Source organism: Stegodyphus dumicola, chromosome 5, assembly GCF_044657685.1.
Source record: "Stegodyphus dumicola isolate Sdum_Otavi_A_Nest chromosome 5, ASM4465768v1".
In the NCBI taxonomy this organism is placed as follows: domain Eukaryota; kingdom Metazoa; phylum Arthropoda; class Arachnida; order Araneae; family Eresidae; genus Stegodyphus; species Stegodyphus dumicola.
In genome coordinates, this window is record NC_140772.1 from 135,308,355 (window position 1) to 135,320,866 (window position 12,512).

The window sequence follows — 12,512 nt, forward strand, 5'->3', positions numbered from 1 at the left end:
CATTTCTTAAGATATTCCTGATGGATATTCGTTCCTCTCCAAACATGCCTGGTCAAAAAGTTATATTATGAGGCTACATGATATGAAAAATATGTATAATGATATTAAGTAATGTAATATCTAGAAATATGTTTTTTATCAATTTTATCAAGTTTTTTATCAATTTTTTAATTATAAAGAGTGCTAATTATAGATTTAGTTGTTTTGTATTTTCAGGTGGTATTTTAGTTAAGGTGCAGAGACATTAGGTATTTTTTGGAAGCAGGAGACATGAAAAATGACCAATGCTTCGTCAGGAATCGAACCACGGACCTCTGGAATACGCCCCCAGAGTGCAGACCGCCACACCACGAAGGCATGCCTAGAAGGCGGGAGAAATACCTTATATATTCCCCATTTTTAAAGGGCGACTTGGGTTTTTAGATGAACCAAACGCCAAATCCTGGGTGTGGAGAATCATCATCCACACCCCCCCTTTTAGTTCAGGCGCCACTATAGAGACATTAGGTATTTTTTCGAAGCAGGAGTCATGAAAAATTAGCAACGCTCTAGCCGGGAATCGAACCACGGACCTGTGTAATACGCGCCCAGCGTGCAAACCAATACACCATGAAGGCATGCCAAAAATGTGGGAGAAATGCCTTATAAAGGGATTGTTGATTTTAGGAATAAATCGAGTTTCCTAAACAGGAAACATTAGTAGCCTGAAAAAGTTAAAGCAATGTTGAGTTAAAAAATAATCTGCGTTCTTTGATTTCGTTTCCTTTATGAGTTTAACTCAGTTAACAGAATTTGAAAACGCTAATACATAACTCTATCCTGAAACCTATTAACGCAATGTTTATTACAGTTAAGAGATATAAAAACAAAAGATCCTTATTTTAAAGAAGTTTGTATTAGTTGATGTTCTTAAGTCTTGGCTTATGACTAAAATCAGCAAATTTTATTCCTTATTAAGCTTACTTTCGCTGAAATTTAAATAATATATTAATCCGTACTTATTACCTGTACTAGATTCAAGTTTCGTACCGATATCGACTCTACCAAAGAGAGTAAATCTAATACCTTCATACTTCAGAATGTTTATAATATCCAGAATCTCACTTTTAACTAAGACAAACTTTCTTAACGACAATTACTTGTGACATAAGCTTCTCATGTTAAGAATGATTGTTTGATCAATTGGTCGTGCTTAACGCCTTTCGTGCGTCACGCAATTCGCTCGTAAGCACCAAAACTAATCACAGAATGGAGTTAGTTTAACGCAATTTCTGAACTATTCTTCCGCAGAATTTGTAATTCAAGTAATAAAATACTGTAAATATAGAACAATAGTTGGAGAAACTGCAGAATTCCTAGTTAAAATATAAAGAATAAATAAATCAACTAATTTCTTACGTGATAACCACATATCAAAAATCGTCTGAAATTTTTCAGACGACATTAGCTGAAATATATAAAATATTATATTCCATACTCTGAATTGTATTCTGTAGCTGAAAAATGCAAGGATTATTTCCTCTTGTAAGCATGATATATGCCTAATGTTTTAGCTTTGAGAACTTACTTAAAATGTCTTCTGACTGAAGTATATGAAAGCAGTTTTTTGGTTAAAAATGAGAATTTTTAGTTCTATCTTTTAGCCAGAGTATATAAATTTAACTACCACTTTTTAATTACCTTTGATAAATAATAAGTCGCTTATTTATTTATTACGTGTTCCTATTTATGGTTTTCCCTTTATTAGAGACCTCAATTTTGCTTGTTTACGTATAAGAGAGTTTCAGGTAAATGGCCAAATATGATACTGACGATAACACCATTTTTAAATGATTTTCTTACGTATCCTTTGGTTCTGGGGGGAGGGTTTATGTGAATATGGCAAAGTCTCAAGTTTTATCTAAGCGGAGGGATGCATTTATGGAGGACTTTCTAATGGAAACTGGCTCGTATACATATTAAGTTCTTGTGTATTCTACTATCCTCTCTCTATGATGCATTCTAATTTTCATATAACAAAATTCATCTGCATTTTGATTGCATATTTCTTGTGAATAGGCATGAATACTAACATTCCTAAGTGACAATCGAAAGGACAGACATCACATGAACAAATAAACTTCACATATTTTATATAATTAACAGTTTAAATATAGATCAGTCCACACATTTAATAAAACTGAAAGAGGAGATAAAATTATAAGGTATTTCTTCGCCTTCCTAGCTTGCCTTCGTGGTGTAGTGGTTCTGCACGCTGGGCCGGTATTCAGAAGTCCGTGGTTCGATTCCCGTCGAAGGCGGTTGCTATTTTTCACCTTTCCTGCTTCCAAATAACCTAATATCTCTACAGTGGCGCCCGGACTAAAAGGGTTGTGGGTAATGACTCTCCACACCCAGGATTTGGCGATTGATTCCACTGAAAACCCCAGTCGCGCTTTAAAAGGGAGAGTATATAAGATATTTCTCCCGCCTTCCTAGCGTGCCTTCGTGGTGTAGTGGTTCTGTAATTCTTAAAGTAAATTACGTAATATTTTAAAAGGTCTTTTAAAAAATAAATTAGAAAGAGAAGAGTACTTGCTATTCTTATACACGATGTCATGCATTTTTTTAAGCATTAAGAGCTTGATTCCAAATGTAAAACTCTGATGCAGTTTTGATGAAAATGTATTTGTCAGTCATAATTTTAATCAAACCCCCATTTGCACATTAGATTTAATTCAAATAGTGCTCTAACAGACTTGACAAAAATTAAATGTGTCTTTACACGTAGAGCGCTCTCTAAATTTAATCTGAAGGTGAAATCAATAGTTGATAATAGTTTGACTACATTTAGAACTCAAACTATTTGATGCAATCTCTATATTTATTTAAGTATTAAGTTAGAATGAAAGGTTTTAATAAGAAAAGCAATTATCATTTAATGAGACATTTCCCAAGCTGATATACTCTGAGGTATCCCATCCTGATAAAGGAGTATCGTTTGCCAAAAAGAATAACAATTTATATTATAAAAATACAAACAAAAATCTACACGTATGTATGTATACAGCCAGAAAACATTGTTAAGGCAAATAAGGACAGACTACATCTTTTGAAACAAATAAATGTACTTTGTACCTCAAATTAAGGAAAATCATACGCATCGCCATAAATTCCAAAAAGCAGTGCTGAGTAATGCTGAATCAATATATTGTATGAAAAGGGTCTGTGTCATATTATATTATCGGATAGTGGCACAAAAAATATTTTGGCGTGGGTCACAGCTTCATATTTTAAATGTGAGTAAATAATTCATTTTCAGAGAATGGGAAAAACATCCTTTGCTAGAAAGAACTATTGGATAATTCATTATCCAGTAGATGATGTTGTAAGGAATTAAAGCCGCTTCCCATGTTTCTTCGGATATTGTGGTCAGCTGAATTCAGTAGCAAATTGGATGATCTCCATTCATTTCTTGGTGCTGGATATGGTGGACGTTTCAGATTCCTGCTCAAAAAGTACCTCGCGGCAGCTTTTAAGTTAAAATGTGGGGGATAATAATCCGTCATTCTCAATAATTTCTGATTTTGCCGACTGAGACTCACCTTCTTTCCCTAATATTTTTTCCTCGCGGTTCATTTAAAAACGAACAGATTCATACCACATATATTTGGATGCCAGAAGTTAATGCATCCAAGTACGTAGGGAAAAATGATTTTCATTCCGAAGTTTCTTACTCTTTTTCGCAGACACACAGACAACGCAAGCCTCGCAGTGCGCGCTAGCTCTAGCATACCGTCTGACGTCATGATGCATGATATACTTTCAGCTGAGTTAGCTTTTCATTATATTAACTGCAGAAAGCCCTTTTAAGCGATTTCATGCTTGCATGCTAAAAATATATTTGTTGCTCACGTTTTGCAAGCTTGCGTAGTCGTTGCAAAATTGTCTTCGAAATAAACATCTAATTTCTAGAACTAATAACAGCAATGCGAATCATTTAGGTTAACACGTTGACTGCTACGCAAGTTTGTAAGAAAATATCCTTCAGTTGTTTTCATTCGTAGGAGATTAGAATGTCTAGAACGAAACATTTTGGTATGTGCAATTCAGTTTAAAATCTTTCCTCAAGAACGAAGTATCAAAGAAAGGACGTGAGCTTCGAAAATTATTTCTACTTTTCCAACTGTTTTTTCTGTAGTGACAAATGATTGAAATTTTTTTTGTTAAAATTGTTACCCCAACTTTTTGCAATGTGTAAAAGAAAAACAAAGAATAACTTCTGAGTGAATCATACAGCAGTAAAGAAGAAACCTGTGACGAGACTTTCAAAAATTCGAATATTAGCGATGAGAAACAGTCGAAATAGTTCATAAAGATAGTTATAAACATAATTACATAATTACATCTTCAAATTCTGATTCGAATGCTGACAAATGCAACAAAAATAAATGTGGTGTGGATACTACTAATTATAGTTTACAAGAATTGGTTGTTTAGGAACAAAGCACAATTCAGTTTATTGAAGATGAATTTAGCTGTTGGCAATGATCATTTTTCATTTCTTTCTTTCAACAATCAACAAGCTTTTTTCAAATACTTACTCTACCTCGTAAGTACTCAAAGTACTGTCACCCAAATACGGATGACGCGAGCTAATCAAAATTTTTGCCGTCTCCCCGCATATGATTGATGCGGCAGTCAAAGTGTTACTCTGCTTCCTTTCTTTAGTAAACTGCCAGCTACTTAATGAAATTCTGCATACCATTTTCAGGGATCCCTCTGTTATGCGTTTGTAACATATGATATGACGTCTGATAAATTATCCGTGAAATGTAATTGCTTTTAATTGTTCGCTGATGCTGCAAAGGATCATACACTGCTCCTAATCCTTACCATTTACAATTACGTAACTAGTCTAAATTACGTACAGTAGTGTCATTTTGTTAGAAGCTAACTAGATGAGTAGTTTCTGAGCCGTATATCTCTCTTTGCTTTAATGAATTATTTCGACATTTAATCTCTGAGGCGCCTTCTTTGGAATTATGTTAAAACTTAATTCTTTCTGCATAACAAATGTTATAATTGTATCTTCGAAGTGAGTACAGCCAATTTTTACTAATTTTGAAAAAAATACAAACATGGTTAGAGTAACTTCCAAACAATTTTATCGACGCAGGCGACGTTTTGGGAAATTTTCATTGAGTACTATACAAATCCTTATTTATCAGGTATTAGCTTAAACTAGAACTATGAAGTGAAGAGATGATTGCTGCTTTCATAAAAATGCCCGAAACACTTCAAAAATATAAATTTGTAGATAGCCGATAGAAATCTTCTATCATCTTTTGTGTCTCCGTTATTTATTTAAATTTATTGCACCACCAAATTATAAATAATATTAGATTGGTTTGACTTGATTATTATGGCAAAGCACACTTGGGATATCGGCCTAAGGAAATTTTGCTAGCGTACACGTAAACATGGGAAAAAAGACGAAAACGGTCATGCAGCCAGCCGGTTCGCCTGGAATCGAACCCAGGTCGGAACTACAAGGGTTCAGCAGTTTTTATCCTTAAGCGGCTGGTAGGACTAAATGGTAATAGAAAAATGGGTTGTGAAAATAGCCCCAGATTTAATGACATGTGTATTTTTCCAAAAATTTCAATTAATATTTGTAGAGCAACAAACTAACGCTTGGAACGCTTATTAAAGTAAGAAGCATTGAAAATGCGCAGTGCCGTCTCTGGGGTTCTACCTCTGAACCTTGAGATTGCTAGCTGGAGGGCCTTCCAATTTCATTACAAAGGTACTCGGTAAGGCGGGAGTTCCTGTATGTAGTACCTACATAAGTGTGATACTTAGAAATACCGGATGGGTAATAAACATGTTTACATCGGAAAACGTAATAGATATCATTTGAGCAATTTGGGTAAAGAGTACAAAATTACAGAATATTTACGCATACATTGTTGAAAGCCTTTTGTTTATATATACTAAAAATCGACGTACATTACATTAGCTGATAAATAAAGAAGTTTGGTAACCGCTGAAAAGTGCAAGAAAATTTTATGTACCTATTTTTTGCTTTAATTTCTTTTAACGGCTTTCAAAAATGAGTTTGTTGAGTGAGTGTCACATGTCCGGATGCGTAAATATGTTGCAAAATTGCGGAAATCTGGCATGTACTGGATGTCAAAGGTACCGAAATATCCTATTTATTGGACTATAATTATACAATGTTGCAAACGGATTTTTGACGTTATTGAATGAATGAGTTAAATTCGTTAATAAATAAATTTATAGTACTACTCCGTTCAAAACTCACATGATCTTTCGAGATCAATTGTTTATTTTCGATGATGCTTCTTGTTTAAAATAAAACAGTCACAAACATTTCATCCATGGACAATTCGTGTTTCAATCCGTTTAGGAAATTTTTATCAATTTTTTTAAATATTTTAACTAAAGATATAAATAAATGAAGTGAAAGAATAGCCTTGAATGAATGACAATGGGAAAAAAGCAAAAACAAAACTGTTGAGGCTTTCCGAAAATTGTTGAATGAAATGTTAATAGGGCATCATAAGGCAAGAAAGTCGGAAAAAAGGATGCCGCGTTGTTGGATGTGCTGAATTATTCGTTGCCGGAAAATCGGACTTGTACTATAACATGTACTGTTAAATTAATTCTACAGCTATATATCTCGTATCACGAAGATTTCGCCTTGCGTCCTCCGCGATGTTTTCGACCGTAACCTCATAAAGTTTATGCAATTTAAAAGTTTAACGAAAGGCACATTTTTACAACCAAGGGACTATAAATTCAGAAATTACGATACAAAACTCGAGAAGTAACTCAGTGTTTAAGGCATTCTATGCATACGCTGTTAATACTAAAGTTCAATACATTAATGCGCAATTGGAAAACTCAATTCTGATTACCATTAGAGTTAGAATTTGAGTAAGAAGACAGCTGACTTTTCAAAGATTACTAGACTTCTAGACTCCTGTATTCTGTACTACAGACACTCGAACTAAAATTAAAATAATCAATGATAATTCATCATGAAAAATGGGTTGGTCGACTGGAAGTCATTAACTTTTTTCCATTGACTTTCAGTTTGGAAATGTAAAGAATTGAGATAGACCTTCCATGTGTCATTGTAGCGAAAATATGAACATATCAATCCAGCAATTTAGAGCCTGGACAAATTTTTTCAGATTTTTAAAATTTCATCATTCTTTCCTTCTTTTCTCTTTCTAACCACAGATACCACTTTCAGGTTACAGTGGAACTTCTAATATATCGTTAAGCAAAAAAAGCATTAAAAATTAGAAAGTTAATAAAGGCAAAAAGACATATAGTATTTAAATACCTTGGTTTGTTTCAATATGTAAGAGATTTTGGGCGTCGATTAAAAATATGCTGACGGTTTTCTTCCGTAATACTTTACTGATACGCTAACTAAGAGGTTCAGGTTCAGTAAAACATGGGTGCAGCGGACACCCATTTTTTAACCATTGGTAATTGTGTGGGTATAAGCTAACTAGCAATGTGTTGTTATTATTTAGGTGGGTGTTTTCTGCAGGTACGGTTCCTGGGAAGGGGCCGAGCGCCTGTAGACAAATTTTTGTGTGAGCCCTTGTATAATTTCAAATATATAATTTAATAATTTATTTTGGCCTTTCGACAAAACAAAGGCCCTTTTTATCGCCTTTTGCACGAATAAATCATTGGATAATGTATTTGTCTTTGCAATGGTGACTTCCGCTTTACAGGACACAGACTGAATTTGCCACTCCTAAATATTGCCTCCTGCATGTGGAACATTCGCTGCATGGACGCCAGGAACGGGCCTAATTTTATGATACAAATATAATGGGATTTGTTTCAATATTTGTAGAGGAATCGTCGCTGCGATTTATAAAAAGAAGTTGTGAACAAAATAATGATGCTCACGAGACACAGAAAAATTTCAAATCTTGAGAATTCCGTGTGGAAACATACAAATTAATTTGTATTATATAAAACTATTAAAATTATCGTTGAATTCAATGAAGCTATTTTATATAACTCTTTACTCTATAACATTTAGCTTGCCATGCTGCTTGATAACTTTATACACCTATTAGTTTGCCAATGTTGAATAGAAACAGATTTTCGGACAAGCAGCCAAGATAAAATCTTTATGATAGGAATTTTTATCGAAGAGGTACTTATAAAATCTACATGAAAATAATGCAGCATGACACAGATGAGGGAATTTTATCGCTAAACTTTGAACATCTTAGAGATTATTAGAAACTGAGTGAGAAACCCTTTGTAAATAAGTTTGGTGAATTTCATTTGATGTAGCTATGATATACATGCAATTTCAATATTAATTATTTGAATCTCTAAATCTTGAAAAAATTATCTTTAAAAAGATCGCTGATTTAAACCTCTCTGATACAAGCAATATCATATTCTGTTACTATAAAATAGACATTTCAAGGTTTCTGCCAGCATCCTCCTTCATTTGTGACCGCAACACGCGTTGTTATCACCTCTCAGCATATATTTTCTGCACGTCATTTGAGACTATAGTTCAAGCCATCTTTCATTCGTGCGCTTTTAATGAAACGAAGTACGCTAAACGGAAATAAAGGGTAAAAAGATTAAGCAACTCGGCCTTTTTACCTCGTTTGTTGCTTCTAATAGTTGCGATCATCTTGGAGGATGGAAAACAACCTTGAAGAAATTTATTTAAAATTTTAAAGAAATAGACTATATTTAATATTTTAAAGAAATAGACTATAATGACAGCTGCAGCAGTTTACTACTATAATTAAAACAATTGCGTTATCGCAAAGAATTCTATCAATAATACTATAAAATAAAAATGCGTTTGAATTACAGTATGGTTTATATTCTTACTTGATTTTGTATGTAAGAATCCTAATAAAATTCAAAAGCTCAGCAAATTTTTTTTTCCATGTAACACATTTCTTTTAATATTTTTTAGTGAAACCCAAACCTCCTGAAATGTATGTCGATGGATCTCCGGTGCAAAATGCTTCTACACTTGGGCCATACACAGAGGGTTCAACTTTCATATTGGACTGCAGGTCAACAGGCGGCAGACCACCTCCCCTTGTTACCCTCTGGAATGGAACTAGATCTCTGATTGCGAAGAATCATGTTCAGACTGGAGAAGACGGTGCAAGTGACGTTATCGCAACAGCCAGATTTGTCCTATCCAGATGGGACTTGGAATCCAAACTCGAGTGCCGCGTGCAGAGTAATGCCACACTCGCACCAATGGTCAAATGGATTAAATTGGATATACATGGTAAGTCTGAGTTCAAAATACATTACGTTTGTTGTATGTTAAAAAGTGGCCAGAAATCAGAAAAATTTTCTGGCTAATAGCTGAGTGGAACTTGCTAGCAATATACTATCATTACCCCTTAGCGATGAAAACATAATAATATAAAGTAGATTAAAATTACTTCACAAGTAAAATATGCTAATAGTTTGTTTTAAAAGCTGTATGAGCGCGTTCTTTTGTTTCTTTCTTTGTACATTTCGAGCGGACAAAGTAAAACTCAGTATGTATGCTTTCAGGGACGTTTAAAGTACATAAGAAATAAGAAAACATTTTCTGCCAATCTTATAACGCCTCAATTCTTTCAATACGTTCAGATGAAAATGCATGTTACTTCAAAATTATAGAACTTCAAATTAGAAATTCAAGCTCATAACAAAAATATTTGAATGGTTTAAATATAACCTATATTTCTTCTCATTTCATGTACTTTATTAATTGTAAATTTTGCTATTCAGTTTTATAATATCATAAAATGTATAAGTTTTGTGCCTAAACTTTATGTCGGTTTCATAGAATATTCTATGGAATTCAGTTTTATGGTTCATTAAGCTGGTAATTTTATAAAATTCAATTTGATTGTGTATGAAACTGGTATTTATGGAAACAATTTACAATAACTGACTAGCGCTCTACTGAAGGATAAGTATCGGATTGTGACATCCTCACGTTATCGATTAACTAATGAAATATGTAGACAAAACGTTTCTTGAAGCGTAAAAAAGTCTTCCCATGAGGTCTTTTCTGGAACGTTCTCCGTGAAATTCTCTTCTTTGCTTGTAGTAAGCTCGAGAGGGACAAAGAGTTCTCTAGCTGTCATCGCTCGTTTGCGTCAGGTTTTAAAACAATTACACGGCTTTGTGACGGGCTGGTCTCGTCGACGAAGAATATATCCTGTTTTCTGAGATCTTGTCCTAAGTTTCGACAGAGAGTTTTAAGTACCTTACATTCCGGGGTAAAAAGCGCTTTCTTAATACAAAATATAACATCGAAATTTACAGGTACACGTTATACGTCGGATATAAAAATGTTAGATTTAAAAATAAGATGAGCATACAAAAATTATATTTCTATAGTTACCTGAATGCAAATCGTTTAAAGGAAATTATATTCCTAATGAACTTAAAAATTTCTTTATCTGATAACATAAAACGTTTGTCATATTCGTCTTGCGGTATATATTCAGGCACATCCTAGAATTCTGTTTCATCTTCACCCTCAAAGTTATTCTGATGCATAAATACATACTCATCTTCCGTTCCACGTAGATTTTTGGATACACTACATTTTTTATGACTTTAGAGTTATATCGGGTTTAATTTCATTCCATGCTTTTATTACCCACTCCAAACTATTTCTAGACTAGCATGACGCATTTGGACTCTTTTTTTTTCCTTCCTTGCCTTCGATGTTCATTTCAAAATCACGGCTTTAAATAACAAAAGAAAGAGAAAATATCAAACTGCTTAATTCTCGAATTCATTTGGGTCCGAAGTGCATTCTTACCTCCAATTATGTCCCCCTTTTCTTGAAACCCTAGAACAATACTGTTGTGTACATCTGAACTGAATAGAATTCATACTCTTTGCAGAATTATTTGCTCCTTCAAGCGTTCCTCCGCCCCACACACATATTGCTTTTCTTATTGCTTGTTATTTCAGTATGCCAATGTTCGAAAGACTGACTTCAAAAGAGAAGAGCATTACATATGTATCATTCAGGTTTCTTCGTAAAGAAATACGTGCGCGTTAAACGACGAATGATGTCATTAAAAACTAAAAAAACATATTTTGAAATTAAAGGTGAGCATTTATACGCCGGAATTTACGGTATATGTATTGCTAATAATAACTTAATAATGTTTTCTTAATAATGTTAATAATACGTTTTATGTGAATAATAATTTTTTATTGATTTTTTAACTTAATAATGTTCATAATGTTTTCCCATCTTTTGGCTAATATTTTTCCATTTTGGTTATCTTCTAATCAATGTAACACAAATAAATACATATTACAGTGAAGCTATAAAACAACCCACGTCTGAATCAGATGATTGTCTTTTATTGTATACCTAAATTATCTATGCTTTCCTTGAAGAGGAAGAGATTTTATTCTTTACCTTCATGCAATATTCATTTATAAATTGGTAAATTGGCTCGATAATTTACATTTATTTTTTATGCAAGGTATGTATCGTTTTATAGGATTACGTTTTCATTTTATGCATAAAGGAATGAATGATTTCACTGAAAACAAAAGCCTTTTACATAAAACGTGTTTAACACATTTCTGAAAGCATCAGACATTTTATAGCTCTAAAACTTACACTAGAACAAAATAGAATAAAATATTCCAAATCAGTAGTTATAATTATTTTTAAATGTGAACTTATATTTCTTACTAAAACAAACAAATTGGTGAAAATTAGTTATCTAGGCTTAAACAATTTGTCTTCAGAATATTTGCCTAATATCTTAAGAGTTAAAGTACCAAAATTTCTGTTAAAAGCCTATCTTGTTTTTGGTGCGGAAGTTCTCAGTTCTTATAATGAAAGTAATAAAGTTAAACTCCTTTAGCTGAATTAAAATACCTTAAACAAATTTCAGAGTTAAGAAATAATTAAAAAGTCTATGTTTGGAGAATGAAATGCCTTCTTACGCTGCTTAAAGGTCGTTCATTAATCTTAATACCTTAAAACCCTACTTATATGCGTAAGACGTTCCAGGATAAATTAAGATAAGAAAAAAAAAAGAAAGGAAAATTTTCAAGTCGATGGGCTTTAAGGAATTTCCGTAAAATGTAGGGAAAAGAACGTGTAAACCAACATTTCTCAAACAGAAGGGTTAATAAAAAGAAAGAAAAAATTTCTCAGATTTTTGAGAAAGGAATAACATAAGCTTCATCATTAGGCTTACATTAATTAGTCTTCCTCAACCACAAGACGTAGGAAAAGAATTTTTTTCTTCCCATTTCCTCATTTATCATTGTCTTTCTTCCTGTTTGTGCAGTAAAAAAGCAGCACAATTTTTTAGCATGACTCTTCAAGCTAAAAACAGAACGAGATTTTTCAATGTCACGCATCAAATCGCATTCCATCTCCTGATTGCAATTTATATTTTAAGACATATTGGTTAATTGTTTGTTCTTAAACAAATTAAAGG

General features: G+C 33.1%; 1 protein-coding gene across 1 annotated transcript in view; it reads left to right on the forward strand.

The window, feature by feature from the left end:
* LOC118180848 (hemicentin-2-like) overlaps window positions 1–12,512 on the forward strand; it is a 954,557-nt gene that overhangs the window by 484,923 nt on the left and 457,122 nt on the right. The window contains exon 3 of the mRNA XM_085817090.1: window positions 8,987–9,313. Within this exon, the coding sequence (XP_085673216.1) occupies window positions 8,987–9,313 (327 nt within the window). The remainder of the gene's footprint in view (window positions 1–8,986; window positions 9,314–12,512) is intronic.